This window comes from Papio anubis, chromosome 13, assembly GCF_008728515.1.
Source record: "Papio anubis isolate 15944 chromosome 13, Panubis1.0, whole genome shotgun sequence".
Taxonomy (NCBI): Eukaryota; Metazoa; Chordata; class Mammalia; order Primates; family Cercopithecidae; genus Papio; species Papio anubis.
The window spans coordinates 83,433,574-83,453,964 of NC_044988.1; the positions used below are offsets into that span (position 1 = coordinate 83,433,574).

The window sequence follows — 20,391 nt, forward strand, 5'->3', positions numbered from 1 at the left end:
GACCAGGCGCCGTGGCTCATGCCTGTAATCCCAGCACTTTGGGAGACCGAGGTGGGTGGGTCACTTGAGGTCAGGAGTTAGAGACCAACCTGGCCAACATGGTGAAACCCCACCTCTACTAAAAATACAGTAGCTGTAATCCCAGCTCCAGGAGGCTGAGGCAGGAGAATCGCTTGAACCCAGGGGGCAGAGGTTAGAGTAAGCCAAGATTACACCACTGCACTCCAGCCTGGGTGACAGAGCAAGACACTGTCTCAAAATGAGAGACAGAGAGAGAGAGAGAGCTGTGAGAGCCAGAGGCCCCAAGTTCTGGTCTCATTTTGGCCGTGGAGCCATTAGAACGAAGATTCCCTTCCAGCCCCTACCTGCTTAAGCAGGTTTAAACTGAGGTCTCTGGCGCCCCCTGATGGCCTGCGTCGTGCAGGACCGCGACAAAGCCCTCGAATGTCCAGAGCAGCAGCCAAGGGGCCTCTCCCACCAGACCCAGGGTCAGCCTGCGGGGTCCCTGGCTGGTCACCAGCAGCCTCTGTCGGAGCAGAACACAGCAAGCTAGTCTGAACCCTGAGAGGCAGGGCAGGAGGGGAGAGGAATTCTCACATTGTGGTTACATTAGGGGAAGGCACCCACTCACTTTCTTGCATGGTTGAAGGTTAATTCACTACATATTAGGTGTCAGCCTGTGCCAGGCACTTGGCTGGGCACTGCCTGGGTGTGGACAGGTGATGAACACATCACAACCATTGGGGACCCTCTGAGACAGCCAGGAGCCCAGACTTGAGTGTGGAGGCATCTGCCTAGTAACAGGAGCTCCACTTCGGGCTCTTACTCACATGGGAACCCAACTCCACCACTTGCTAACTAGTGACTTAGGCTAGTCTCTGAATCCCCCCTCTGCTGTAAAGTGGCTTGACGAACACACATAGCCCCGTGGCGGTGGTAAACATTCAGTGAGTGCCTGGCACAGATTACATACTCAGGTGTTAGGGTTTTTTGGTGTTGATAGTTGATCATTTTAATTTTTTAAATAAACCAAGTGATTTGATGACTGCTCTGCGGAAGGAAATGAGGTTTTGAACAATGTAATCTACACGACCTCTCCAAGAGGTGGACCTGAAAGGGATGGAGTGACTTGCCCAAGGCCACACAGAATAAGTAGCAGCGCCGGGCTGGAACCAAGGTCTCCGGGTGTGCCCTGTGCTCCCAGCCAAGCCATGCTGCACCCTCTGCGCGTCCCCTGCCCCCAGAACTAATATCCACAATCGGGAATGATAGTGCAAGCACTGCTGCTGCTGCTGTTGGCAGCCGCCATTTATTGAGCGCTTACTGTGTGCCTGGCATGTGTTCAGAGCTTTATATGTCTTATCTGTCTTCCTCCTTACCACAGCCCCGTGTGGGTCAATGTTATTGTTATCCCCACTTTTTAGAGTGGGAAACTGAGGCTCAGGAAAGGTGGATTGCTGCCCCAGGTCCCCCAGATTATAAGTGGTGGAGCCAGGATTCCCCATCTCGTCCATCTGGCCCCACTGTGCTGCCTGCTGCATTTGAGGCTTGCCAACCTCTGGCAGTGCCAAGAAGTGAGGGAGAGATGCCAGCCAGCAGGAGCCCTCCAAAGCACAGCCGCTTTCGGTGGCTGCTCTGGTGTTTGGTACCAAACATCCCCACCCTGGTGCCAGAACCTAGAAGGAGCTGCCAGCTCCCTGTCCCGAAGTGAGCTGCCGTGCAAGGATGTCTTGTCACCGGTACTCATGTGGCCTCACTTTTTCAGAGTGAAGGGTGTCCTGGAGGGATGGCAGTGACTTGTCTTGCCCTGCCTGGTGGCCCCAGCACCCACAGTAATTAAACCTTGATCCTCTGAAAGACATGGCCTCTGTGTCAAGCCTCCCCGCAACCCCACCCCAGATTGTAAGCCTGCCCCTCAGATGCTCCCTGCTCCTCTGAAAGCCCCATCTGGCTCACTGGTTATTAAGAATAAAAATTATGACGATCAGCACAGAACGGCAGAACTAGAAGAGATGGCTAAACTGTTTCTCTTTTGCAGAAACTGCAAGTCCCCTGATTTCCAACCCTTTCCCTCTCCTACAGAGTAAGTGATGGTCCTGTCGGGGGGCTGGAGAGGGCAAGGCAGGGCAGGGAAGGAACTCAACCAGCCACGTGCTCCTGGAACCTCCAGGCTGTGTGAGATGGGCCTTGGGCTGCCCTCCCGGGCAGACCTGGCAGCTGGTGGAGGCAGGCTGAGGTCTAGCCCTGGGCGGGTGGAGCAGTTTGGATGGAGTGGGGCAGAGCCCTAACGAGCAGCAACCTTGGCTCTGCTGCCCCAGCCCTGGCAGGAGCTCAGGCCTTCCCATTCACGGTCATTGGGCAGCCTCAGGACACCTCTTCCGAGCCCCATTGCAGCCCTCCTTTTTCTTCTTTTCCTTGCTCTTCTTCCCACCCCTTTCTTTTTCCTCTTCCTTCTCTCCTTGTCCCTCTTCTCTGCCAGGCACTGACATGAGTGCTGAGAGCAGAGAGCTGAGTGATCCAGGCCCCTGCGCCCCTTGCACCTGTTCCTACGCGTGCCCTTCCTCACTCCTTCCCTCTCCTCCTCCCTTTCCCCATCGGATCCCCACTTCCTCGTGCTTCTCTGTGGCTTTTTCCACTTCTTACCCTTTTCCTTCTTGCTTCCCTTATGTCTGTTACCTTGGTTCTTGTTCATTCATACATTCATTCATTTGTTCACTTGGCAAATAGTGACCTCATGTGGTTCCACAGAGAGAGCTGGGGTGTGACACCATGAGACTCGGTCTCTGCCCTGAGAGGGCCGTTGGTCTGTTGATGTTGATGTTGTCCCCGCTACCCCCATCTCAAGTGTGCAGAACAGTGGCTGGCACGCAGTAAGCACTCAATAAATAGCTGCTCAATTGAGCTAATGGTCTCTCTCTGCATGGCTTTCTCTCCCCATTGTTCCTTCCCCCAGCCTCTCCCTCATGGGTCTAGTGACAGGGGAGGCAGGCAGGCTGGGCCTGGAGCCCTGAGCACAGAGACCCAGTGTGTGTTTGGGTTCCCACTTGCAAAGCTGCCTGCAGCCCAGCAGAAGGTGTCTGCGTTGGTTCCACCCCTCACGCGGCTGCCTCATTTCTCCCTCCAGAACCCTACACCTGTGGCGCCTGTGGGATCCAGTTCCAGTTCTACAACAACCTGTTGGAGCACATGCAATCCCACGCAGGTAAGGGGCCCCGCTGCCCACCAGGGATACAGCTCCTCTCCCCCTCCCCTTCCTCAGTTCCTGCAAACGGAAGAGATGGTTAGGGCCTGACCTGAGGCGCCTGGGGAAGACCGCTCTTTCCTGGAAAGAATGCTCATAGGACATGGAACCTGCTTGCAGGGAGCCCCAGTCAGTCAGTTATTAGCACAGGCTGGTCTGTGCTCTGCAGGCGGGGGCGGTGGGGAGGCAGCACAGGCTCTGTGGGAACACAGAGAGATGGGACAGAATTGAAAAGACTTCCTGGAGGTGGTGGCCTCTTGGCTGGGCCTAAAGGCCAAGTAGGAGCTAGCCTGGAAGCGAAATGTGCAGGTGGAAATGGAACATGGTTTGAGATCAAGATGAGCAGAGGCAGAAGGTGGGGATGGAGAGACATGCAGCCCAAGGCAAACTGGGCTAAGGCCCGCCTCAGAGCAGAGTCTCATTCACTAATACCCTATGTCCCAGAATGCAATTCTGTCCAAACTTGAGGACACATCAGAATCACCAGGAGGCTGGCTAGAGCGCAGATTTCTAGACTCCATTGTGAATTTCTGATTCTGTAGGTCTGCAGAGGTGGGGACTAGGATTTGCATTTTTGGTAAGTCTTAAGACAGTGCTGATGCTACTGGTTCAGGGACTAACCCTTTGAGAACCACTGCTCTAGAGCTACAGGTGCAGTCATCTGCTCTCCAGGCAACCTTTTTATTATATTTCACCACAGCATAACACAAGTCTTAGGGAGACACTATTTGCTGGAATAAGTCAGTAATTCCACATTCTCAGTGGTTACACATACAGATCATTTACTTCTTACTCACATTATAGCCCAATGCACATGACCTCGTTGGGTGGCTTCCACATGGTCATTCAGGGATCAAGGCTCTTTTTTCTTGTGGCTCCATCCTCCTCTAGATCTTCGGCGTCCTCTCTCTTTGTGGGTGGAGAGAGAGGCTATGGAGCAGGCACACTTCTTTACCATTTCAGACCACATATGACACCTGTAGATGCTCAAATTCCAGTGTGGAGAATTAGTCACATGACCAGCCTGAATCCATGAGCGGAAGCATGTCCAGAGCCACTGTCCCAGCACAGCTGGACACTCTGCAAAGGGAAGCATGAGTCTGGGGAGGCAGCTAGCTGTCCCTCCACCCCTTTCCCCAGAGGAATTCTCTAGAGGCATTAGAAATAATGGGTGAAAAGTGCCTGACATATAATGGGGTTCAGTAATTGGTACCTGCTGTTATTTCACCTGTTATTGTTATTGTACAAATCTTTCACATCATCTCTCAGGTCTGGCCTGACTAGCATAGAGTATTACAGTACTAGAATCTCTTTTAGGCTAAGTACTGTTCTGTTAGTGTAGTCTCTGTCATTCACTCATTCATCCAGCATATATTAATTGGGTATCTGCTGTATACTAGGCGTAAAATCACATGATCTTTTGGAGGAGCCTATTATTTATTTCTAATGAACTTAAAATCAAGACAGAGCTCTGGAGTTGCAGCCAAGGCACTTGCCTTGGAGACCTGCTCTAACTGGTGTGTCTGGGTACTGTGCGACCTCCTGCAGGAAGCTGTGTCTCCATCTCTAAAGGGCCTGAAAATCCCCTGTCTCCAGCAACCTACCCCACACCACGCTTGCCACCCCCTGCTTTCCTTTGTCGTCAGCCGTGCCTCACCAGGGAAGGCCTTGAATGCCAGCTCAAGGTGTTTAGACCCCATGGGGAAGCAGGACCCCCGGTCCTGCCTGAACATATCACTTGGTCCTGAGACTCCCACAGCACAGCCTCCTGCACTCTTCCTCTGAAGCCTCGGCACTCTGCCCGCGCCCTGCCAGCTTCTGGAAGCTGAGCTGTGATTAGGGAAGAGCCTGGGTGCCACTGCTTTCCCATCCCTGGAGGCCATTAAGATGCAAATCAGGGCTGAGCCTTGAGGTGGCCCCACCTCTCCCAAGCATCTTGACTTGTTTTCAGAGTGGAGCCGCGGGCTGCTTTGTTCTGGTTCAGCGCAGCCAGAGAATGCCTGGCCGGCAATCAAGCGCAAAGCCAGGCTGAATCCCAGCCACCCTGAATCGGGATTAAAGGCTTGGCTCCATAGAGAGAAATTAAGCATCATGAGCTGCGCAGTTCACAGCGCCGCCGATAAGGAGGATCAGCCTTGAATAACACCAATCTCATTATGGGGCTGCTGAATGGCACAGGGTAATTCCCGCTAATAAACTTCCTTTCTGTGCTATAGGAAAACCTGGCATGCCTTGGTGACGTTGGAGAAGCGTGCTTTGGCAGTAATAATACCAAAGATAACTAAAATTTTGCAAGTGCTTTCTATGCGTCACTTGTGGTACTGAGAGCTTTACACAGGTTATTTCATCAGATCTTCCTGATTAGGTAGTTGACATTTTCATCCCCATTATGTAGATGATGAAACCGAGGCTCAAAGAACATAATCACTGGCCCAAAGTTGCACATCTCCTAAAATAAAAGCATCCAATAGCATTTGAGCTTTTACTTGGCGCCAGGCCTTGTTCTAAGACTTTTACATATATTCACTCATTTAATTCTCAGAACAACCCTCAGAGTTAAGTGCCCATAACAGCTCTGCTTCATAGCTGACGAAATGGAGGCACAAATTGGTTAAGTAACTTGTCCAAGGCTATGCAGTCACAGTGGCAGGCTATGGATAGGATTCCAGCTCTCTCAGTGAACTCCAGAGCCCACGCTCTCAACATCCACCCTGTGCAGCCTCAGGTAGACCCTGATGGAAGATTAGTAGAGATGGAAGCCCTCTCAGAAGTCATCTCTTTCAGCTTCCTCATTGAAGTACAGCCAGGAAGACCACAGCTAAGAGGGATTGGGAGACTTGACAGACAGCAAGCAAGCTGGCAGCTCATGAGTTTAGGATTTTGGAGATGACCACACCTGGTTTGTTCCTTCCTTTCTTCCTTCCCTCCTTCCCTCCTTCCCTCCTTCCCTCCTTCCTTCCTTCCTTCCCTCCTTCCCTCCTTCCCTCCTTCCCTCCTTCCTTCCTTCCTTCCCTCCTTCCCTCCTTCCCGCCTTCCCTCTTTCCCTCCTTCCCTCCTTCCCTCCTTCCTTCCTTCCCTCCTTCCTTTCTTCCTTCCTTCCTTCCCTCCTTCCCTCCTTCCCTCCTTCCCTCCTTCCCTCCTTCCTTCCTTCCTTCCTTCCTTCCTTCCCTGGTTTCTTCCTTTCTTCCTTTCCTGGTTTCTTCCTTTCTTCCTTTCCTGGTGCCACTGCACTCCAGCCTGGGGTGACAGAGCAAGACCCTGTCTCTAAAATGTAAAAATAATATTACCATCAACCCAGAAAGTTTCTTCATGCCTCTTTGCAGTCATTCCCTTTCTCCTACCCTAGCTACTGGCAACTAACACCTGCTTTCTTTCATTGTAGTTTGCCTTTAGTGGATTTTATTACATATGGAGTTCTACCGTATTTAGCCTCTTGTGTCTAACTTCTTTCACTTAGCATACTTTTGAGGTTTGTCCATGTTCTCTGTTATCAATAATTCCTTTATTTTGCTGAGTTGTATTTCATTGTCTAAATATACCACAATTTGTTTATCCATTCACCAACTGATGGTCATTTAGATCTCCAGTTTGGGGCTATTATGAATAATGCTGCTATGAACATTCATGTACAAGTCATGTACATGTTTTTAACTCTCTTGGGTATATACCTGAAAGTGGAGATACTGAGCTGTAAGATAATTCTGTTTAATCCTGTGAGGAATTGCCAGATTGTTTCCTAAAGTAGCTGCACCATTTTTACATTTCTACCAGCAGTGTATGAAGATTCTAATTTCTCTATATCCCTGTCTACACCTTTTATCATCTTCCTTCTTGATAATAGCCATCCTAGTGCATGTGAAATGGCATTTCATTGTGGTTTTGATTTACATTTTTCTGACAGCTAATAATGTTGAGCATCTGTTCCTGTGCTCATTGACCACATTGGCAAAGGATCTGAATACACATTTCTCCAAAGAAGATATACCCAGTAATGGGATTGCTGGAAGAAATGGTAGATCTACTTTTAGGTCTTTAAGGAACCTCCATGCGTTTTCCATAGTGGTTGTCCTAGTAAAAGTGTTCCCTTTCCACCACATCCCTGCCAACATCTATTATTTTTTGATTTTTAAGTTATGGCCATTCTTGCAGGAATAAGGTGGTACTGCACTGTGGCTTTGATTTGCATTTCCCTGATCATTAGTGATGTTGAGCATTTTTTCATATGTTTGTTGGTCGTTCATTTATCTTCTTTTGACAATTATCTATTCATATCCTTAGGCCACTTTTTGATGGGATTGTTTATTTTTTTCTTGCTGATTTGTTTGAATTCCTCATAGATTCTGGATATTAGTCCTTTGTCAGATGCATTTGCAAAGATTTTATCCCAGTCTGTGGGTTATCTGTTTACTCTGCTGATTATTTCTTTTGCTGTGCAGAAGCTTTTGTGTTTAGGTCCCATCTATCTATCTATGTTTTTTGTGCATTTGCTTTTGTGTTCTTGGTCATGAAGGTCTTTGCCTAAGCCAATGTCTAGAAGTGGTTTTCTGATGTTCTAGAATTTTTATGGTTTCGGGCCTTAGATTTAAGTCTTTGATCCATCTTGAATTGATTTTTTGTGTAAGGTGAGAGATGAGGATCCAGTTTTATTCTTCTGCATGTGGCTAGCCAATTATCCCAGCACCATTTGTTGAATAGGGTGTCCTTTCCCCACTTTATGTTTTTGTTTGCTTTGTCGAAGATCAGTTGGCTGTATTTGACTTATTTCTGGATTCTCTATTCTATTCTACTGGTCTATGTGCCTATTTTTATGCCAGTACTATGCTGTTTTGGTGACTATAGCCTTGTAGTTTAGTTTGAAGTCCAGTAATGTGTTGTCCCCAGATTCGTTCTTTTTTCTTAGCTTTGCTTTGGCTGTGCGAGCTCTTTTTTGGTTCCATTTAAATTTTAGGATTGTTTTTTCTAGTTCTGTGAAGAATAATGATGTTGTTTTGATGGGAATCACATTGAATTTGTAGATGCTTTTGGCAATATGGTCATTTTCACAATATTGACTCTACCCATCCATGAGCACGGGATGTGTTTCTATTTGTCTGTGTCATCTGTGATTTCTTTCCACAGTGTTTTGTAGTTTTCCCTGTAGAGGTCTTTCACCTCTTTGGTTAAGTGTATTCCTAAGTTGTTTTTTTGTTTTGTTTTGTTTTGTTTGGCAGCTTTTGTAAAAGGGGTTGAATTCTTGATTTAGTTCCCAACTTGGTCACTGCTGGTATATAGCAGTGCTACTGATTTGTGTACGTTGATTTTGTATCCTGAAACTTTACTGAATTCATTTATCAGTTCTAGGAGCTTTTTGGACAAGTCTTTAGGGTTTTCTAGGTATATGATATCAGTGAACAGCCTTTGCCCATTTTTAATTGTTTTTTTGTATCCTTTTATTATTGAATTGTGAGAGTTCTTCATATATTCTAGATACAAGGTCCCTATAGATTATTTGCAAATATCTTTCCCATTCTGTGTCTTGTCTTTTTACTTTCTTGATGTCCTTCAAAGTATAAAAGTTTTTAATTTTGAAGTCCTTTCATCTATTTTTCTCTGTGATTTTGGTGCCATATCCAGGCAGTGGTATCAAGAAACCACTACCTAACCTAAGGTCACAAAGACTTAAATCAGTTCATATGTTCCCTTATAAACCTCTAAGAATTTTATAGTTTTAGCTCTTACATTTAGGTCTGTATTCCATTTTGAGTTTATTTTTATATGTGTGTGAGGCGGGAGTCCAATTTCATTCTTTTACATGTGGGTATCTAGTTGTCCCAGCGCCATTTGTAGAAAAGACCATTATTTTCCCCCATTGAATTGTCCTGATAACCTTGTCAAAACTCAGTTGACCATAGATGTAGGTGTTTATTTCTGTGTTTCCAGTTGTATTCCATTGATCTGTATGTCTATCCTGTGCCAGTATTATACTGTCTTAATTACTATAGCGTTGTAGTAGTTTGGAAATCAGGAAGTATATTCCTCCAGTATACTTTGTCCTTTTTCTAAATTGTTTTGGCTATTCTGTATCTCTTGCATTTCCGTATGAATTTCAGGATCAGCTTGTCAGTTTTTGCAGAAAAACAACAACAATATGGATTTTGATAAGGATTGTGTTTAATCTAGATGAGTTGGGACATTCCATGTTCATGGGCTGAAAGAGTTAATATTTTAACAGTAAGTCTTCCAGTCCATGAACATGGAATATCTTTTCATTTACTTAGGTCTTACTTGAGTTATTTCAACAGTGTTTTAGTTTTCAGTGTTCGATTCTTATACTTTTTAAAATTTAATCTTAAGTAATTATTTTCAAAGCTATTATAAATGGAATTGTTTTCTTAACTCAGCTTTTGGAATGTTTATCACTAGTACAGAAAACTGTCATTTTGTTTTATATATTGATCTTGTATCCTGCACCCTTGCTGAAATCGTTTATTAGTTCTAATTGTTTTGTATGTATGTGGATTCCATAAGATTTTCTATATACACAATCATGTCATCTGCAGTTAGAGATCATTTTACTTCTTCCATTCCAATCTGGATGTTTTTCTTTTTTTACCTAATTGTTCTAGCTAGAATTTCTAATACAGTCATGCACCACATGATGTACATAATGGATTGCATATGTGACAGTGGTCCCATAAAACTATAATATCCTATCTTTACTATACCTTTTTTATGTTCAGATACACAAATATTTACCATTGTGGTACAGTTGCCTGAAGTATTCAGTACAGTAACACACTGTACAGGTTCGTAGCCTAGAAGCAGTAGGCTATACCCTATAACTAGGTGTATAATAGGATATACCATCTAGGTTTGTGTAAGTACACTTATGATGTTTGCACAATGACAAAATCTCCTAACAACACATTTCTCAGAATATATGTCCAACATGACTCTACATGTTGAATAGAAGAAATGAGTGAGTGAATGTTCTTACCTTGTTCCTGATCTTATGGAGAAAACTTTCAGTGTTTCCTCAGTAAGCATGATGTTAGCTGTGGGGTTTTGGTAGATGCTCTTTATTAGGTTGGAAAACTTCGCTTCGATTCCTAGTTCATTGAGTGTTTTTATTATGAAAAGGGTGTTAGATTTTGTCAAATGCTTTTTCTGCATCTATTAAGATGACCATGTGATTTTTGTCCTTTACTCCATTAGCATGGTGTATTGCATTTATTTTTGTATGTTTAATCAACTATATTCCTGGAGTAAATCCCCCTTGGTCATGGTATGGAATCCTTTATGTTGCTGGATTATTACATCACAGGATCACAATTAGGCAGCCAGGTTCATAGCAGAACAGTAATATTGAAAACAGCAGAGCCAGAAACCTGGGACTTGGGAGTGTGGTTAAGCAAGCTGTGGTATATCGTATATGATAAAAGTACATATGGCCATGTGTAGTGACAAGAATGTGAACAGACCATGTCCTATTCAGAATTGATCCCATAAACATGTCAAGGAGTAACCATGCATCCAGGAGAATAGGCATATACCAATTACTTATAACTGGATACAACTGCATATGTGCAATTAACAAAAACTAGAGAAGTATGTGGAGGACACATCCAGGAACTGGGAACCTGGGATTATGTCCCAGCCCTGCTGCTGCTTTCTCTGTGATCTTTTCTTATATCCGAGCTTCAGTTTCCATGTCTCACAGTGAGGGGGTTGGTAATTTGGTACTTTGTGTCACACATGGCTTTGGTTTTGTTTTGTTCATTTAATGAAATTTCTAGTAAATATACTTTTAAAATGCAAACTTTGAGGAAGTGAGAGAGCATGAGGAGTTTTTGGCCACTTGGGGGGTGTGACCGGTACTCCCTTCCCTGTATATCAGCTAGAACTCTGAGGTTGTGTGCAGGGAGTAGGTGTGGGGTTCCCAGCCAGGCTTGGGATCCAGTGCTTCCCATTTCCAGAGAGTTTGCTCCATACCACACACTGTGCTCAGCTCTTCCTGGATTCGCTCTTGTTAGTCCTATCAGCCATAGTGTAATGTCCATATGATTACCTTAGTTTTTCCAAAAGATGAAAATGAGGCTTTGCAAGCATAGATAGTTGTCTAAGGAGGAGCCAGGATTTTAAACCAAGCCTGCGTCCCAGTGGCCACATTCTGCTGTTACCCACCACACTCTAGTTCTTGTCTTCTTCATCAACAGGCCTCTTACCCTTCCAGGTTACACACTGTCCCCTTTGTGCCCACAGCTGACAATGAAAACAACATCGCCTCCAACCAGTCCCGATCGCCACCTGCTGTTGTAGAAGAGAAGTGGAAACCTCAGGTCCAGAGGAACAGCGCCAATAACAGTAGGTCTCCCCAAGCAGGGCTGGACCTGAGGGTCCCCTTATGCTCCCATTGTTCCTCTCTGCTCCCCATTCCCACCATTTGTGCTTCCTGTGATGTTGTAAGATGGTGCATGATAGTTTCCAAAGCACTTTTACACCTAAGACCTTGTTTGCAGGAGTTCTTAACTCAGGGGATAGGCAGGAGGAGGCCCAGGGAGAGGAGGTGACTTTTTTATGCGATCAGAAAGCACCAGTTTGTGCCAGAATCAGAACTAGAACCCACCTCTCCACAATTTCTGCTGGTTGCTCTTTCCTGACATGATGATCTCATGTATTTTATTCCCTGAAGATTCCCATATTAGAGGAGATTCCTATATTGAGGAAGAAATTAGACTAGTTGGCTTCAAAGGTCTAGGTGAATGACATAGACCACAATTACGTTTCATACATACCAGTATGTTCTATTCCCATGCCCATGGCAGGCCTTACTAATCAATCATAGAACTTTATCCCTTGAGACCGTCACATATTAAAGGCAGCCAGCACCACCAATCTGTGTGCAAGAGGAAATCTATTTGCCATTCCTAATACTAGATGTTTAGAGTTATTAGGCTACTGCCGCTCCAAGCAGCCTTGAATGCCAGAATTAATCGCATCTCTCTTTGTGTCCTCTGCCAGCCACTACCAGTGGTTTAACACCCAACAGCATGATCCCCGAAAAGGAGCGGCAGAACATTGCAGAGCGGCTGCTGAGGGTCATGTGTGCCGACCTGGGTGCACTGAGCGTGGTCAGCGGGAAGGAGTTCCTGAAGTTGGCCCAGACCTTAGTAGACAGTGGTGCCCGCTATGGGGCCTTCTCAGTCACTGAAATCCTGGGCAACTTCAACACACTGGCGCTGAAGCACCTGCCACGCATGTACAACCAGGTGAAGGTGAAAGTGACCTGTGCCTTGGGCAGCAATGCCTGCCTAGGCATCGGTGTCACCTGCCACTCCCAGAGTGTCGGCCCTGACTCCTGCTACATCCTCACGGCCTACCAGGCCGAGGGCAACCACATCAAGAGCTACGTGCTGGGTGTGAAGGGTGCGGACATTCGCGACAGCGGCGACCTTGTGCACCACTGGGTGCAGAACGTGCTGTCGGAGTTTGTGATGTCGGAGATCAGGACAGTGTATGTGACGGATTGCCGGGTGAGCACGTCCGCCTTCTCCAAGGCCGGTATGTGCCTTCGCTGCTCAGCCTGTGCCTTGAACTCGGTGGTGCAGAGCGTGCTGAGCAAGCGGACGCTGCAGGCCCGCAGCATGCACGAGGTCATCGAGCTGCTCAACGTGTGTGAGGACCTGGCGGGCTCCACGGGCCTGGCCAAGGAGACCTTCGGGTCGCTGGAGGAGACGTCGCCACCGCCCTGCTGGAACTCGGTGACGGACTCACTGTTACTGGTGCACGAGCGCTACGAGCAGATCTGCGAGTTCTACAGCCGGGCCAAGAAGATGAACCTCATCCAGAGCCTCAACAAGCACCTGCTCAGCAACCTGGCAGCCATCCTGACGCCGGTGAAGCAGGCAGTCATCGAGCTGAGCAACGAGAGCCAGCCCACCCTGCAGCTCGTGCTGCCCACCTACGTCAGGCTGGAGAAGCTGTTCACGGCCAAGGCCAACGACGCAGGCACTGTCAGCAAGCTCTGCCACCTCTTCCTGGAGGCGCTCAAGGAGAACTTCAAGGTGCACCCAGCCCACAAGGTGGCCATGATCCTGGACCCACAGCAGAAGCTGCGGCCTGTGCCGCCCTACCAGCACGAGGAGATCATCGGCAAGGTCTGTGAGCTCATCAACGAGGTGAAGGAGTCCTGGGCCGAGGAGGCCGACTTCGAGCCCGCTGCCAAGAAACCCCGCTCTGCCGCCGGCGAGAACCCCGCAGCTCAGGAAGATGATCGGCTGGGCAAAAATGAAGTGTACGATTACCTGCAGGAGCCCCTGTTCCAGGCTACCCCTGATCTCTTCCAGTACTGGTCGTGCGTTACCCAAAAGCACACAAAACTCGCCAAGCTCGCCTTCTGGCTCCTGGCGGTTCCGGCCGTGGGCGCCAGAAGCGGGTGTGTAAATATGTGTGAACAAGCGCTTCTAATCAAACGGAGGCGGCTGCTCAGTCCAGAAGATATGAATAAACTCATGTTTCTGAAATCCAACATGCTTTAAGACTTGACTTCGGGGAAAAAAAAAAAAAGAAAAAGAGAAGATAACATTAGAAAAAAACCACACAACACTGTCACAAACAAAGAAAAGGAATTTAAGTTCTAAACACTGTGGACCTCATTATAAATGCCCCCCTGGAAACTTAAGTGCTTTTTTTTATATGTGTGTGTGTGCGTGTGTGTACACAGCCACAAGTGTGTGCACGTGTCTGAACACACGTGCTGTGGTTGTGGGGGTGTGGGGGTGTCTCTGCTCATCTGCATGGCCAGAGAAACTTCGCACACACACACGCGCACACACACACACACACACGACCCTGGTGCGTGCACACATGCCTGTTCTCGGACAGGTGTGCATTGAACTGGGCGTGTCAGGAAAGCTGAGCGATTGGGAAAGAGGGAGATGTTTCACCTCCTTTTCTCAGTAAGGGGGCTTTAGAAGACTTCGCTTTCAGGTGTGCAGATTGGCAGAAAGCTGATGTTGTGAAATGTTCAGGCAGCTGAGATCTGAAGTGACTTGACGCTCTCTGTCCTTCACCCCAGTCCCCCTTTTCCCTCCTTGACCCTCTCCCAGCCCTCCCACCCTCCTGATCCCATTGTGCACCCCCCACACACCCTCGGCTGCTCTGCTGTGGACTCTCCACACTGCATCAGATGGACGGTTTCTGCACTGGACTTTGTTTCTCGTTCACCTTCAGGGCATTGAGCTGCTGCCTTTGAGATACCCCTTGGGTGTCCCGGGGCAGCCGCCTTAGAAACACACCTATCTATCTCCCCAAATCAGGAAAGGAGACTTAAAGAGTATAAAGCTGACATTTTGCTTTTTAATATAAGAGAGAAGAAAAAGACATTTTTCAGAGAAGTATAGATACTGTCTCCACTCCCTAATAATTTCTCTCCCTAACATTTTAGCAATTTTTACCTTGTTTGGGGGTTCATTTTGTTTCTTCAGATTTGATTTAGACTCTGCTAGGAGGCACTGAATGTCTATAACTTATGTTTTGGAGTTTTGTTTTTTTACTTGCCCCTTTTATTCCTCAAGTCACACTGTAAACTAGCTCATCTCAGTGGTATACTCAGTATCCTACGGTCTTTCTTGGCCTTCCCTGTACAATTCAGTTTTCACATATTCAAATGGCCAAGATCAGATTCTTGGCTGTGCTGTTTGGAGACCAGGGGTTGGGGAGGAGTCACGGGTTCCACAGCTGCGGGGTTTGGTGGCCGTAGGGGAAGCAGTGGTTTGGGAGTTCTGAATGTAAGCGCCAGAGCTGCCCTCCTGGTCCGCTTTGCGTGGGACTAAGAGTGTCAGTGTGCGTGGTACCCAGTGTGCATCACACTACTCACCCCCTCCCCGACCCTGGCAGTCCACAGGGACTCCAAAGTCAACCCATAGTCACATCTACCACACCTCAGACCTGCCACAGCCTCTCCTCACTTCCCAGGACCCTGAGGCTCCCAAAAGCCAGGGTCCCCACTCACACCTCCGACTTCCTTCCCGAACGGCGGTGAGCATGGTGCCTTGTGGCCCCAACAGTTGATGTTCCGAGGGTGGATGGCGTTCGGCCATGTTCGACTCGATGCTGTGAAAGATGTCTTCAGGCTTTTCTCTCCTGTTCCCCTAGCCGTGAGCAAATTAGGTTCTACACACACAGTTCAGATGCCAAGGGTGACACCCCATTCCCTTCACAAGAGGTGGTTCTGTCACAAATCAACGCTGCACCCCCACCGCACCTCTCAGTGAATAACGTGCTGGTGGTCTCACTCCCCTGGTGACCCTTAGCCATGGGATGGGGTGGTTACACTAAGGCTTCAGGCTGAGAATGACCATCATGGCGGGCGGCTGTTTGCAGAGGCACCTTCTATCATCCTGGGGTTGGCTAAGTCAACTCCACCCCTTCCCGATAATAAAGCATTACTCAACTGTGAGATACCTCGACTACAAAAAGCACTGTACCACAGCCCTCTCCCCCTGGGTCCATGACGGGAGCAGGGAGTAAAGTTGATTGCAAACCTCATGAAGGCTTAGGATCATGGACCTGGAGCGTAGTGTTTGGGAGCCAAGCCTGCACACTTTGCCTCATGAGAACTCACCCAGCTCTCCCCTTGAGTCTTGGACACACTGAAATGGATCAAAGTGGGCCATTTCCACGTTTGCTCCAGCAAGCCGTGGTCTCAGGAACTACCGTGCCATTTCCTTTCCTGGAGAATTTCTAGGTACTCCCTCCACAACATTTCCAGCTGGGGGGCTGAACCCACTATCAGAGAAGAGCTGCCATCCACGCTGGAGCAGGAACAGAGAGAAATCCAGACAGGAACCTCATGTCACTTCCTAGGGAATATGGAAAGAAACATAGCAGACTTCTCATTTGGGCCTTTGGAGGTGTTCTGGAAGGTGGCTCAGCATTGCTGATGATCGACAGATGCCTACAGCAAAAGGTGCCCCTAGCCTTGCTTGGCTGCTGGGGAAGGGACCGTGACCGGCACTTTGACCCACACAAGGATAGGAGCTGCCCAGTTTGTGTGGTAGGTGAGAGCAGAGCCTGGGAACCCATCCTCCCTCTACCTGGAGCAAAGATGTGCTGGTGGTGCCCCATTATTGGGCCAATTGATTATAAAATAGGCATTTCACTTTCTCGGAAAGCCATCGGACTATGCCCAGATGTGCATTTAGAGGACTCAGCATTCTCCTCTTTGAAGCATAGGATGTCTGTCCTCCAGGAAGAGATTTGATCATAGGTTGTTACCTCCCTTTCCCTTCTTTTTCACCTCAATTCAATACTTGGGGGCTGACTTGCCTCTGCAGGTTTGATGTGAATGCCACTAGGTACTCAGAAAGCTGTCCTCTGGGCTGCCTTGTCCAGTTAGATAACAAGATAGCAGATGATCATTTATCTCTTGCAACCTCTGGTTCCCTCCGGAAACTGGTGTCACCAACAGGAAAGGCTGTACCAAGGTGCCCTCTTCTCAGACAGGCTGTTCTCAGAGTGCACATCCTGCTGCAACTAACAGCTTAATAAAACCCAAAGATCTCACTGATCCAGCCACTGGCCCCTATATCTCCAGCAATATCCACCTCACCAAATTCTAGTTCAGCCAAAGGATTGAGACAGGCTCTTCCAGTTCATCTCCCAGTGTCCAGCCTGACCTTCACTTTGGGAAGGATTTTGTCATCTGCCTCCCAGTTCTGGTGCCACTGTAGGTTTTCCATCACAGGCCTTTGGGCGATCTGGAACTAGGAAGTTGGGCCCTTTCTACCATATTCTTAGCAGCCTAAGGTGGCGGCCTGCTGATGTGGAGACAACTCGCCTTGAGCCATGTGGTCCCCAGGACAGAAATGGCCTTTGTTTTGACATACATGGACCCAAGGGGGGAGGTAGAGAAAACACACCTCCACCTGGCAAGTTTTTCCCCCTCATCTGAGGTCAGTTTGCTTCACCAACAAAGCCCAAGCCAAGAACCGCAGCGTTGTGGGTGGTGCCTTGGAGTGGAGTAACCCAAGGAATCTCAGGTCCATCAAGAGCAGTGGTACCATCCAGGCCATGGGTGGATGCCCTTGTTCTGGCACAGTTCTCCACTTCCCGATGCCTGGCTCAGCCAGCCAGGCCTCCTTCTAATGGCATTTAGTAACCAGGAAACAAAACGCATGCCACCTGAGCAAAACTGCCCGCACTTCATCTCTGGGGGTTCGCCGCACAGAGGCCACCTGCCGAATCACCAGTGAGGAAGCTTCGCCACCATCGTGCTTGGCAGCTTCACACTTGACGTCTGGGGATTGGATTTTGGCTGGGAAAAGGGTACCAGGGTTCCTGGCAAGGACAGGAGGGCAGTGCAGTGACACAGATGAGAAGCCATGAGTCTCCAGGATTCGAGGAAGCCACCAGGTGTGTAGGCTGGTAAGAGTCCTCTCTTTCAGTTTGACCCTTTATCTCCTGCACTTTCAAAGAAACACCAGAGGAAAAATCTACAAGGCGTGTTTCCACTGTGAAGCTGAACCTCTGCCTTTAGGAGTCCCCTATTTTTGAGCAAGGCCACCTGCTTCGCCTGAACTTGAGCTGGACTCCTTGAAGGTGGGCTCCTGGAGAGACATTAGGGATATAGCACATGCTCTCTGGGGGCCACAGGGTCATCGGGAAGGTTTGAAATGAAGATGGGATGTGGCTGGAGCAGGCTGAGATGGCTCCATTGGGGACACTCCCCTCGTCTTGTCATCGTGATGGATATGCTGGAAGAGGAGGTGTCCCAGCGAGCTACCCCAAGTTCATAGCTTTGCCCTCGCCTTGGGAACAGCAGCAATGCCTCTATCTCTGGGATGCATCTTAAGGAGGGCTCCTAACAAGGCCGATGATTTAGACAGAACAAGAGACTAAGTAAGGTCCAGCCATCCGCTGGAGCCAGTAGGTGGGAGCTCCTATCCCCGCCAGCCCTGCTCCAGCCCCTGTGTCCAGCTGGGCCATTGGAAGAACTGGGAAGGAGGCGGCCCCTCCCTTTCACTGTGGCTAATGTTTGCTAGGCCAGTTATGGTGAACCAATGATACAGTGTTTTCCCTCTTAACGTTCCCCTCCTAGTTTTGCCTTTTCAGGGTTTTCTGGGGGATTTTGTTGTACTAGTTGTTTTTCTTCCTCTCTCATTTGGGTTTGAGGGTTGTGGTCGGGGGAGCCCTGGCTTTCACCAAAGGAGCCCAGTGGTTTCTGTGGAAGAGGCGCCCACTCCCACTTTAACGAGGGTGAAGATTGTCAGGTCACTGTTTGACATATTCATTCCCCCGCCCCCGACAGGTGTCGCTTTAAAGAGTCAACTCTTGTACAGAGAAGGATTTGCTAGGTTTGCATTTGGGCGTTAGCATCACGACCCACAAGGGCCCTGCCCAACCATGTGTCCCATGGGGGCACCTTGACTCTTCTAACCAAAATTCCTTAAAGGGGCACAGCCCAGCCTTGTCCGCAACCTCAGGGGCCTGGGATTCCTGTGGCGCTTCCTGAATTCCAGGTTGGCACAGATGATGAAGTCTGAGACCAGCCGGAAGGAGGGGCTCCTCCCACAACCCAGGTGCCAGCCGGTCTCCGCCTAGGACCTTCCCTCCTGCCCAGCCAGGGTGGGCGGCATCCCACGCGGTGAAACGAGCTCGTGGACTGACCCGGGGCTGGGCCTCGCCAGCCAGGAGAGAGCGAGGGCCGCATGGCGGGGCTGGCCCAGGCAGCTTGTCCAGGGCCATTCAGATCCCAAGCATCAGGAAATCATTTTGTACAACCACCCGAAGCAGAGATATTTTTTAAGAAGCGTAAATTATTTTCAGTTGTTTTCTGATCCAGCCTTTTTCTTTTCCCCACAACTTCACGCCAGTGATTCGTTCACATCAGGTAAATCTTGAGAAAGCCTTGGTGCCCTCCTCCCCACCCCCACTCAGTAACCACGTGCGTGTACCCCCGCATCCTTTCTCAGTAGTTAAAGACGTTCTAGGCAATACCACAGACACGTCTGTGTCTCTCTCTTCGAGTGCAAGAAACTTAAGTCATCTTAAAAAAAAAAAAATACAAAAAAAAATTTACAAAAAAACAAACACAAAAAAAAATATCTTTTTTAGGCCAGAGTTTTCTACAGGTATTAATGAATATTTTTCTTAATCCTTATAAGTTTTATGTGTTTAATATTTCTTAATACCGGTAGCATTAATTTATACTTTTGTAGCAACACAATATTTTTATAAACAGCCGGTGCTTGGCTCAAGTCTTCACGAGGGGTTTATGCAGGGCCATCTTGGGGACCCTGTGTACCATGTACTGTATTTAAAAAAAAAAAAAAAAAGTTACCTAGTGTCACACTTGCTGTGTTAATTAACAAAAGACGTTGTGTGCGGTCTCCTGTATCGGTGTGGATCCAGCAGCTCTCCAGGGAGTCACATTGCATGGGGGTTGAGTTGACGGTTCTTGTTGTGATATGTAAACCCCCGAGACCAAACTTGAGGGTTTATTTAGGGTTTTCTGTTTGTCCTTTTGGGTTTTTGTTTCACTTCGTTTTGGTACCGTTTCTCCATTTACAGCCAAATCAGTTTCATGATGTTCAAAACTTTTACTGATGTCAAATGGAGGAAAGGAACAGAAAAAAAGATTTTTACAAAGTAATAAAATTTAAAACTGAGCTGTTTAATGTTGCTGTTTTTACCTGTCTGTTCTTGTCCAAAAGTGGAACATTCCCAGGGAGAAGAGGAAGGTTCCACTTGGTTCCTTAAGTCGCCAAAAGCCCCAGCCCAGGATTCAGTACCTCCCCTGCCCCCCGAATTCTTGCAGCACTATTTCCTAGTTGGTTGATGCCAAGGCAAAAAGATACCTTTTAACGGTGAGAGGATCAGTTGCTTAAATGATTTCATGTCAGTGTTGTATTTATGGTTTTACAATAAAACAACCTTTAGGAAGATGCAGCGTGTGGTGTTTTTTTCTTGGGTTCAAGATTGGGCCATACTGTCCAGTTAGGAGCAGAGCACCTGCAGGGCACTGGTGAGTGGAGATGGGCCAGAGACAGGGCACCTGGGGTGACAGCACACATCCATCCCAGCGGGACACTGTTGACTTACCTGTGGTGATGCTGGTATCAGTGACTTACCTGTGAGCTCACAGCTTATCTCTTGCACCAGACCTGGCC

The 20,391-nt window shown here is 48.0% G+C and overlaps 1 protein-coding gene across 27 annotated transcripts in view; it reads left to right on the forward strand.

The window, feature by feature from the left end:
* The window catches only part of ZNF618 (zinc finger protein 618), a 176,757-nt gene extending 156,591 nt beyond the window's left edge, over nt 1-20,166 (forward strand). For 13 of the 27 annotated variants that reach the window (XM_031654418.1, XM_031654425.1, XM_031654428.1 and 10 more), the window contains 4 exons: nt 2,039-2,083; nt 3,125-3,202; nt 11,483-11,584; nt 12,242-15,663. In XM_031654418.1, coding sequence (XP_031510278.1) covers nt 2,039-2,083; nt 3,125-3,202; nt 11,483-11,584; nt 12,242-13,758 — 1,742 coding nt within the window. In that variant the 3' untranslated portion in view covers nt 13,759-15,663. Of the gene's footprint in view, nt 1-2,038; nt 2,084-3,124; nt 3,203-11,482; nt 11,585-12,241 lie in introns of all 27 variants that reach the window. The other 14 variants (XM_031654420.1, XM_031654421.1, XM_031654435.1 and 11 more) reach the window with 3 other exon arrangements.
* The last annotated feature ends 225 nt before the right edge of the window (nt 20,167-20,391 follow it).